Genomic DNA, 10,500 nt, shown 5'->3' on the forward strand with positions numbered 1-10,500 from the left:
CGACGTGGCTCTGCTGGAGACTCAAGGGGGCCCTGGCTGGTGTTCTGAGTCTGTGCCAAGGGACAGACAAGGCTCCCTGAATGTCGAGAGCTGACTGTCATGAAGGCACAGCTGGCGTGATCAGGGGCTGGTGCTTCTGGCCTGCCTGACTGGTGTCTCCCAGCTCTTAACCTCAATGTGCCAAGGAGTCTGCCCAAGACTCTGGTGAGTAGACAGTCATTAGAGCCCTTGGCTGGTGTCTGTGTGAGCTCAGTCCAGACCAGACTGGGGGCTGGAGCTGGAGAATGGGGGTCCCTGCCCTTGGCCGGGGCTCCAGGCTGAGAAGGTCACAGCCTCAGAGTCGGCCGAGGAACACAGGGCCCGGCAGCCATCAGAGGCAAACCTCCTACTGGCTGAAGGGGAAACGGAAGCCCAAGGTCACATGGTGTCGTAGCACAGCAAGGACGAGAGCCAGGGTGTCCTCCTCTGAGCTCTGAGGGCTTCCTTCTGCTCTGCCATCCCACTGTCCCAGGATCCGAGGTTGACCCTGCCCCACGGCATGGCCACGGTCCACACGGGCTCGTTTACGGCCCCTGCCTAGGATCCTGAGAGCCCGGGCTCACCTGGCCCCTCAGAGGATGGAGCCCCGGGTTGGAGCCGAGCTCTAGCGCGGCCTTGAGTGGCAACTCCTACTGGGCAGGGGCTGGGGGATGAGTGTCCTTAAGGGGCAGGGAAAGGGGGCCCATCCTATAAAGAGGCCCAGGGAGGTCACTCTCTCCTGGGAAGAGCTCTGGCCTCAAGAGCACTGAGCGCTGGGGGCTCACCCAGCATATCGCTTCCCAGGCGCCCATCCCACCACCTTCTGGGCCAGCTGACTTGAGGTGCTGGCTGACCTGCGACCTGTGGAGCCAGGTGGCTGTGGCTAGGCCTGAAATGTGGGTGTCTGAGCTGATGGGCCCCCTTATCCCATGGGGGCCTGAAATCTCTCCTCAGCCCATGTGAGCCCCTCCAGCAGAAGCCAGGACCTGATTATATAGGCTTCGTCACTACGCCCAGTAACCAAGGTTGGGTCTCCCAGAGTGTCTGGGTGTAAACCTCAGTACACCCATCTCACAGTACACCCAGCTCAACCTTCTAGCCTCAGTATACCCATCTCACAGTACACCCCAGGACACTCTGAGCCTCGGTACACTCATGTGTTAAATGGGGTCAAATGCCAGGTAAGGATGAATCAGGCCGGGAGGTGGGGCTGGTTTTGGGGAGACTGCTGAGGCCACGTGACTGCAAGGGACTGGTCAGGGGCCCCAGGTGGGATTCAAGTCAGGATGGAGCCACCAGACAGTGGTTTATTGAGCATCAGGGCTATGGCTGTGGAGCGGGTTGGGGCAGGGTGCCTGCCTCTAGCGGGGCACCGCACAGAGCTGGTAGGGGGCTGGGGTCACCAGGAAGGCAAAGACACCGTGGTCGCTGGGGCGGGGCTGCCCGGCAGGCACGGAGAAGCTGAAGTGCTGCAGGAGGCTGGTGAAGAAGAGGAAGAGCTCCATGCGGGCCAGGGGCTCCCCGAGGCATGCGCGGCGGCCTGTGGGTGGGCACAGGGGCTCTGTGAGCCTGGGTCTCCCCCTCCAAGAACCCTCAGAATGGGGAAGCAAACCAGGCACCCCTCACCCCAAAGGTACCTGCGGAGAAGGGTATGAAGGCCTCCTGCTTGACGAAGCGGCCCTGGGCATCCAGGAAGTGCTCCGGGTGGAAGCGGAAGGGCTTCTCCCAGACGGTCTCATCCTTCAGCACTGACGACAGGTTGGTGATGAGTGTCGTCCCCTGGTGGCAAATGTCTGGCATGGGTGGGTCTCGATTGGTGAGGGGGTGCCCAGACCCCTGCCACCAAACACACATGGCACACACATTGCGTGGCACACACCCAGACTCTTCAAGTAACCCTCAGCCCAAGACGCTTCTCAGCACCGTCCCTCTGCCCGTGGCAGGTGCCCTTACTTCCCCTCAGAGCCTGGGCTCCAGAGCTGAGACACGTTCTAGTTTGTCTTGCCTCCCGACCGGGGGCTCTGAGTGGACAGAGCCAGCCCTGCTCTGCTCTCCTGTCCACGCCCACCCAGGCTGGGACATTAAGTACCTTGGCCATGAGGATGGGGTGGCTTGGATTCCAGTCCTGGCCGACCTGGCAACACTCACTGCAGCTACCAGGTGGCAGGTGGTGGGGAGGCGGGGTTGGGAGAGCCGCAGGCCTACCTTTGGCATGTGGAAGCCCTGCACCTCGATGTCACGGGATGTCATGTGGGGCACTCCCAGGGGAGTGATGTCTGCAAAGCGTTGGACCTCATGGACCACGGCCACGGTGAAGGGCATGAGGGCCTGATCCCCCATCTCTGGTCGCCTCACCTTCCCTATCACCTCATCGACTTCCTGCTGGACCCGTCCTGGAAAACAAGTGTCCTCGTGGTGGTCAGAACCAAGGGCTGGCCTCCTGCCTCCTCCTGACGCCCGGGTAGCACTGTGTCCACTCGGAGGAGGCGCTGTGACATCGGAGCTGGGGCTCAGGCCCTGCACAGAGCTGGTGCTGGTGGCCAAATCAACCGAGCTCAGAGGCCTCGGGCTGTCCTCGTCTTCCCAGGACCAACCCCAGGCTGGACTCACGCTGCACGTCTGGGTGCAGGATCATGAGGAGGAGGGCCCAGGCCAGTGTGGTCGAGGTGGTGACCATCCCAGCGGAGAACAGGTCAGTCACCACCAGGCGCAGGTTCTCATCACTGAAGCTGCTCTCGGGGTTCCCCTTGGCCTGGGTCACACCGGGAAGGTAAGCTCAGGGTCAGAGGTGAAGTCCCCACATGGCCTCCCACCCTGCTCCGGTCAGCCCAGGTGTCTGATCCCTGGGTGATACAGAGCCCCGAGTTTGCCTCCTGGGTCCTCCACACACATCCCTGTTCCGATCACCTTACCCCTTTCACCTCATCCAGGAAAGCGTCGGTCAGGTGTCGGGGTGGCTGGGTCGGGTCCCGGGTCATCTTCTGCTCGGTGATCAACTCATCAATCAGGGCCATGAAGGCCTTCAGCCCCGGGAAGACCTTGGCAGCCAGCCCTGGGATGCGCAGGATCACGGGCACAGCTTCCACCACCTGTGCGGGTCACAGCCGTGGGGCCCTGGGACCTCCTGGTGCTCAGGCTCTCACCAGTCAAGTCCTAGCTTCCTCCAGTGCCTCCACCATCGACCTTGTTCCTCCCTAAGTTCAGACCCTGCCCCTCTCTCCTGGCCCTGAGCCCAAAAGATAAACCTAAAATGTACATATCGTGGGTAGCAGTCCCTTCCAGTGAAAGCGTACTGCCACCCCTAAGCGCGCTGAGCCCGCCAGGCCTCACCCACCTGGGCTGTCTGCCATCTCCCACTTCCAGACCTTTTCCTTGCAGGTGCCTATCCCGGAAAACCCTTTCTTGCGCTGGACCTCTACACAAGTCCTCCTCCGGGGGGAGGGACTTGCTGGAGGACCGAGGCCGCCTCTACAGAGCTCCTTTCCCGCACCTGGCGCACTAAGCCAGACTCTTCTTTCAACAGGTCCTCCAACTTGTCCAACAACTTGAAGATGCGAGGATCGTTGTACTCGAATCGACACCCGAAGGTCAGGGAGGCGATCACGTTGCTCACTGCTTTATTCAGGAGGTCCTTGGGGCTAAAGGGGCGTCCTGGAAGGGGACAGTGCAAGGTAGGGCACGCCTCCATCTCTTCTTTCCCAGACCTCTCCAAACCTCCCAGACCTCCGTGTCCCTCAGCCCCAGCACTCACCGGCCTGGTCTGCGAAGGCGGCACAGAGGCACGAGGCCTCCTCAGTCACCCACTGCTCCAGTGACTTCTTCCCCAGGCCGAAGTTGCGCAGGGTGGACAGGGAGAAACGCCGCTGCTCTCTCCAGGCCTTCCCATATCGCGCCAGGATCACTCCTGGGGGCGGGGCGGGCATGTGGGCGTGGCTCGGGCCTGGCCCCGCCCCTCCCAGAGATCTGCTCACAACCCCGCCCCCGTGGGGAAAGTTTCGGGGTTGCCTGCCCACACTGGCCTGGCCCTCCCCTTCCAAATCCCGCCCACTTTGACAACCCGTTCCATCGGGGACAGGTCCCATTCTCTGCCGGGTGCATTGCTCCCCGAGTCACCCCTGCTTGGCGCCCGTCTTGGCTCCACTTTCTATTTTGCCCAAGGAGACCTGGTTCCACCTGGGGAAGGTCCTGGCCTGCCCCTGCACTACCAACCCCGACACTGACCTCTTTCCTGCCCACACCGACGTCTCCTTCGCGTTGGCAGTGACCCTGGGCCGCCCTCTCTTAGTAAATCCCCCGCCCTCAGCCTCATCCAATTTCTCCTTCCCCAATGCTTGGCAGAGTCTCCTTTCGTCACCAGCGACCCCTCAATTCGTTGGCTCTTTCCTGCACGGATGTCCGCGACCCTGCCTCCACCTGCAGGGACGTGGCCTGCCCTCTCCACTTGCCTTCCGCGCGCGGCCCGTAACCCACGTGCTCGTAGACAGCCGGAGATGGACGGTCGGAAGTGTCCTGGTTGCGGTACACCAGCGCTTCGCGCACAGCGGCCAGCCCGTTGAGCACGACTACCGGCGTCCAGCCCTGCTGCAGGCTGAACACGTTCCCAAAGCGGCGCCGCAGCTGCAGGCCAAAGGTCGAGGGTGTTTGGCAAGCCCAGGCCCCGCCAGGCTGTGGGCCCAGCCTCCTGGCGTTAGCCTCTGGTACCTCTGGGCCCCTCTCCAGCAGCGAGCAACCGCAAGGACTTAATCTAGTCTTGTGAGCCCCGGGGAGTTACATCCACTAGTTTTGGGGCTCTCAAGCTGGATGAGACCATCCTACTCACAGACCCAGCTAGGACTGTGCAAGCGTCACAAAATGGCCAGCAGGCCAAGTTAGCATCCTATTTTACAGGTGAAGAAACCCAGGTTCACAGAAGGGAGCAGGGAGGCCCAAGGTCTCATGGACACAAAAGATTTGAACCAGATCACTGTGCCTCTCAACCTTAACTCGCCTGATTTAAAGAGGGCTCATAACCAGACATCTCCCCCATTCTCAAGACCTTTCCTCCCAACGTGACCCTCAGGGATCAGGTTCACATAATTGAAGAGCTGGCTGGCTGAATCCGCAGCCTGTCGCCATCCTGTAAACCCCCCACCCCCTGGCCTTTGTCCTGTCTGACCTCTGTTTGGAAAATCCAAACAGTTCTCGGGGGCCTCTCGAATCCGCCTCCTCTTCTTGGCCCAGTCCTCTTCCGGCCTGTGGCTTCACCCAGCGCCCACTGTCCGCTGCTAGGTGGGGCCCTACCACCACCGCTGTGCACTCCCCACCCCTTCATCCTCACCTGGTTGAAGCTGGGACACGGGTCCTCGAAGTCCACCTGCAGCAGGTTGCCCAGCACCGGCAGTGGCGTGGGGCCTGGTGGGTAGCGTGGGGCCCAGCGTGAGCGCCGGTGCATCAGGTCCAGCAAGAGCAAGAAGATGAGCACAGCCACGGCCAGGGGCCCCAGCATGTCCCCAGACAGCAGCCCCATGGCTGCCTCCGTGGGCGCTGCGTTCCTCACCACACCGGCACCCAGGACCAGCCCAGCGCGGCACTCTCACTCCACCTCCGGGGCTCCACCAGTCCGGGGCCTCCTTAAAAAGGGAGCGGAGGACCAGCCTTTGCCCTCTGCCCTGAGGTGTGCTGTAGGGGAGACTGTGCTGCCAGAGGGTAGGAGAGGGGTCAAGGAGAGTCAGGCGCATGGGCGTGCTCTCCACGTGCCACCGGAAGTGGCTGGAGAGCACAAGAAGTCGCCCTCCCCTGGCCTGACTCCCCAGCTCGGCAGAGTCGAGGAAGAATCCAGGGTCTTGGGAATGGGTTCTGCCACCACCTGCCGCCTGTCAGCCTCTAATGCGGCCACAGCCCCGTTCCCAGAACGTGTCCCTGCCCTCCTCCTAGTGGCCTTCACCTCCCAAGTATGTTCTGGTTCTTGCCCCGTGCTGGCGGGAGGACTAATGGCCGGAGGGACCACCAATAAAGTTCTTGGTGTCCCCTCACTTCCCACTGGTACACGCAACACACACACAGAATCACACACTCATGAACCACATTTACACACATTCACATCCTGACTAGCCCATGCTCACATGCATATCTACACACCCACACAACCACATCCACGAGTGCCTGTGTTACTTTCCACTCACAGAGACCCAGCAGCAAGGGCTGTAGTTCTCAGCGGCTGCCTGGACTCAGCCGACCTCCCTGCACCTGGATGCTGCTCTCGGGGGTGCCGGTGCCTTCACCTGGCTGGCTGCTGCCTCAGTTTCCACCCGTTGTGGCTGAGGGAAGTTGAGTCTGGGGGTAGGGAGGCAGCAGGGTTGTTTTCAGAGTTCCTTAGTCACCGTGACCAGCCAGTTTGGTGGCCCAGAGGCCCTTTCCTAAGTTTGTTACAAACTGGCCCTTGGACTTTCCAGCTCCTGTGGCCTCAAGGTGATTCCTGAATCTCCTCACGTAGGTATCCATTTCCTGACTTGGAAAAATGGAAGGTGGGCACTTTACCTTGTTGACTGGGCTGCCAGTAAGCTCAGGGTACTAGGGTGGCTTAGCATAGGCTGCGACTGTCCTTAGAGAAGTGGGACTGCTTCCTCCTCATCAATTTGTCCTTCAGTTCAGTCTCTCAGTCGTGCCTGACTCTTGCGACCCCATGGACTGCTGCGCACCAGGCTTCCCTGTCCATCACCAACTCCCGGAGTTTGCCTAAACTCATGTCCATCGAGTCAGTGATGCCATCCAACCATCTCATCCTCTGTCGTCCCCTTCTCCCTTTGCCTTCAGTCTTTCCCAGCATCAGGGTCTTTTCAAGTGAGTCAGTTCTTCCCATCAGGTGGCCAAAGTTTTGGAACTTCAGCTTCAGCATCAGTCCTTCCAATGAACAGTCAGGGTTGATCTCCTTCAGAATGGACTGGCTGGATCTCCTGGCAGTCCAAGGGACTCTCAAGAGTCTTCTCCAACACCACAGTTCAAAAGCATCGATTCTTTGGCTGTCAGCCTTCTTCACAGTCCAACTCTCCCATCCATACATGACCACTGGAAAAACCATAGCTTTGACCATGGACCTTTGTCAGCAAAGGAACATCTCTGCTTTTTAATATGCTGTCTAGTTTGGTCATAGCTTTTCTTGCAAGGAGCAAGCATCTTTAATTTCATGGCTGCAAAATCATCATCTGCAGTGATTTTAGAACCCAAGAAAATAAAGTCTCTCAATGTTTCCATTGTTTCCCCATCTATTTGCCATGAAGTAACGGGACTGGATGCCATGATCTTAGCTTTTTGCCTGTTGAGTTTTAAGCCAGCATTTTCACCCTCCTCTTTCACTTTCATCAAGAGGCTCTTCAGTTCCTCTTTGCTTTTGTCTTTGAACATCAGGTGTTAAAACTTCAGAAGACAAGGGGATGGAAACCAGATGGGGATGTAGTTTCTTGACCTCTCACAGGCCTGCCAAGGACCTCAAGGAATGGATTCCTGGGCCTCCCCACTCTCTATGGGTCCAGTCCACTCTGGCTGCAGCCCCTTACCCTCTGATCCTGACTGTGGCTTATTCCAGTCCTCCAGCAAAGGTGCAAATGCAAACCTTGGTACCGCCCTGCACGAGTGTGTATCACCTCCAGACTGGAATGACGGCCACCAGGCACTCCCTCTTGGTCAGCCTCTTGCCTCCTCCAGGCAAGGGGTTGGTCACTTTATGCCAGGGTTCTGCTAGCCTCAGAACCCTCCAACAACTCAAGGGGTAAGATTTGAGGTTGAGTTTTTGAACCAGTGAAGCTGATGGGAACTCAGAGGTCCAAACCCATTCAAATGTAAAGGCATGGGAACTCAGAGGGTGGGGCAGGGGGCATTTCCAGGGCAGGCCTGGTCAAGCCCCCTGCGCCCCAGCCATCCCCGGAGTATGTGAGGCAACCTTTCTTTCTGAACACAGCTGGAGTAGTTCAGGGTCCTGGAGGCTGAGAGCCTGGAGGAGGCACTCTGCCCTCCTGTACCCCCTCTTACCCTGTTCCCTCCCTCGCACCCCACCCCCCAACAGTGAGAGGACCGGTTCTTCCCCGGTTGCCTTTGACGGGATTGAGTGCTTGTGGTCTCCAGGTGGGGGTCGTCAACATTTGCAATCCCTGCTTGGCTTGTGCAAGCGGCTCCTCCCCTTCCAAATTCCCACATCCCCACTCTCCTGCCAGGCCCGGGGCCAGCGGGTGGGGCTGGCTGGGGCCCAACTGGTCTTGCTCAACTTATCCAGCCTTTCCTGTGTCTTGCCTTGGCCAAGGCTTGGATTCTGCTGGGCTCTATCGGGACACACCCTGTGCCGGTTGCTGGGCTGGGGGAGGGATGGCAAGAGTGGGCCCCTGCTTCAAAGTGCTCTCGACCAAGAGGAGAAGGGAGCCGGGAGGTGACACCCCAGGCCAGCAGTTGCAGGGATGGCTTTGAGGGCTGTGGGGTTTCCCCAAGCTGGAGTAGACTTTCTGGGAAAACCCCCTGGAGGACTTTGGGTGGCTTGGGACTGCAAACCGAGGTAACCTGACTGCAGGGTTAAGGCACCACTGCAAACCAGCAGGACGGTGGCAGCTCCAGGTGGAGCTTTTAGTCTGGCAGAGGACTGGATCGTGGGAAACTCGGGTTCTTGGGCCTCCAGGAGGCAGGAAGACCAGCTTTGAGGCCACTGAAAAGACCAAGAGGGGAAGACCCGGGGGGAGCCCTGGGGACTTCTCAGAGCAAGCCGGTGGTCTCCATCGGCCTCAGTTGAACGTTTCTGTCCCAGTCGGCAGCACTCTTCCACCCTGGACGGCCAGAGAGTCCGGTGGTACTGGTGGGGCTGGCAGGATGGTCGTCACAGCTTTGTCACAGTGGCCCCGTTAAACTGCCCCCATCTACCCTTTGTTTTGTGTCATGCCCTCTGCAAACAGTCACTCTAATGGACGTATGAAAGGCAGTGACAGATACACTCGTTATTCAGGCAGTGCCCTCCAAACACCGGGGATGAGGGCTCTAGTCCAGGACAGGGTGGCCTTGGGGAACACCTCAATCATGAGGTCAACGCCCTGTTTCAATCCTTGTGCAATCGTAGCCTTGGATTACCCTGCACTCACACGCCAGGCGCTGCTGTTCACACCCCATGCTCCCCACCCCATTTAAGGCTTTATGGTTCCCAAGGCACGGAATCTCAGAGGTCACAGCAGTGGGTCAAAGTCACAGAGCACCATTAGGGTCGATCTCAAAACTCAGGCTCTGGACCACTGCTCTACAGCGGAAATACACTTCTATGAGGCCCGAGGGCCAGCATTTAAGTTCCTGCAGCCTTACCATTTTAGAAACACGCTCAGGCGGCCCTTGCTGGCTTCTGCTCTGGTGAAGCGGCTGGTGTTGGAGGGATGGGCACCCCGCCCCCTTCTCTCCCCTTCCCCCTTCCCCCCCCACCCCCCGCACACCTCAGGGTCGCAGGTGTTGGCCCTGGCAGGGAAGGCGCCTCCGGACCCCCGAGACCGGGCCTGAGTCCTGAGTCCGGGGAGACGTCAGCAAGATGGCGGGGAGCAGCGCCCAGGCACGGAGACACGGCCCTGGACCCCCAGGGCGACACGGCGCAAGCTCCCTGGAAAGCAGGTGGGCAGCTGCAGTGCCCAGCGAGGGCGCGGGGAAAGTTGGTGGCGTTTCGCTCGCTCCTTGCCCCGCCCCCGCGGCAGACACCCCCTCAGTTCCCGCTGCTGCCTGGGGCGCGGGAGGAGTGGGAGCCGGCTCTGGCAGGTATGGGGGGCCCCTCCGGCCCAGCGGTCTCACCTGACTCCGGTACAGCCCGCTGGGATCCAGGCTGTGACCGCGCCTTCAAGGACAACGAGGGGCGGGGCCGGGAGCCGCGGGGTGCAGGCCGATTCCTCGCGTGGTTTTCTGGGAACTGGGCTGGGCAAGACAGCAAAGTTCTGGAGCTTGCCTGCACAGTGTGAACTTGCCTCAGGCTACATATAGGTTAAGGTGGTCACCTGAACCTTGTGTTTTGAACCGCGGTTTAAAAACTTAACTCTTAAAAAATACACCAACACTGCACACCTATCACAGAATGGTCAAAATCCAGAACACTGACACCACCCAACTCCGACAAGGGTGAACTCTCATTCCCTGCGGGTGGGTGGGATGCAGACTGGGGCAGCCACTTTGGAAGACAGTTTGGCAGTTGCTTATTAAAAACAAAAAGAAAAAACCTTGCACACTTGTGTTTATAGCAATTTTATTCATAATTGTTAAAGAGTGGAACAACTGTCTTCCAGTAGGTGAATGGATAAACTGGGGAGCATCCGGGCAACAGAATATTCAAGAGAAGAGAAACTGAGCCTCTTAAAGGTGAAAGAGAGTGAAAAAGCTTAAAACTCAACATCCAGAACACTAAGCTCATGACATTTGGTCCCATCACTTCATGGTAAATAGATGGGGAAAAAAAATGGACACAGCAACACTTTATTTTTGGGGGCTCCAAAATCACTGCAGATG

At 58.9% G+C, this 10,500-nt stretch overlaps 1 protein-coding gene across 15 annotated transcripts; it reads right to left on the bottom strand.

Moving 5' to 3' along the window:
• Positions 1–1,305: 1,305 nt before the first annotated feature.
• On the bottom strand, positions 1,306–9,979 carry LOC138437962 (cytochrome P450 2D14-like). Of its 15 annotated transcripts, none has more exons than XM_069586137.1 (11): positions 9,796–9,979; positions 9,450–9,610; positions 5,336–5,693; positions 4,464–4,635; positions 3,770–3,922; positions 3,509–3,669; positions 2,931–3,107; positions 2,629–2,770; positions 2,224–2,411; positions 1,656–1,797; positions 1,306–1,558 (listed from the first exon to the last, which is right to left on the bottom strand). In XM_069586137.1, exons 3-11 carry the CDS (start codon positions 5,522–5,524, stop codon positions 1,380–1,382), a joined length of 1,503 nt encoding a protein of 500 aa, XP_069442238.1. In that variant the 5' UTR covers positions 5,525–5,693; positions 9,450–9,610; positions 9,796–9,979; the 3' UTR covers positions 1,306–1,379. The 15 variants fall into 15 exon arrangements, with proteins under 15 accessions (XP_069442238.1, XP_069442244.1, XP_069442251.1 ...); XM_069586143.1 differs by having other exon boundaries at positions 5,336–5,627; positions 9,796–9,952; XM_069586150.1 differs by having other exon boundaries at positions 2,940–3,107; positions 5,336–5,627; positions 9,796–9,905.
• Positions 9,980–10,500: the final 521 nt, after the last annotated feature.

This window comes from Ovis canadensis, chromosome 3 (genome assembly GCF_042477335.2).
Source record: "Ovis canadensis isolate MfBH-ARS-UI-01 breed Bighorn chromosome 3, ARS-UI_OviCan_v2, whole genome shotgun sequence".
NCBI classification, from domain to species: domain Eukaryota; kingdom Metazoa; phylum Chordata; class Mammalia; order Artiodactyla; family Bovidae; genus Ovis; species Ovis canadensis.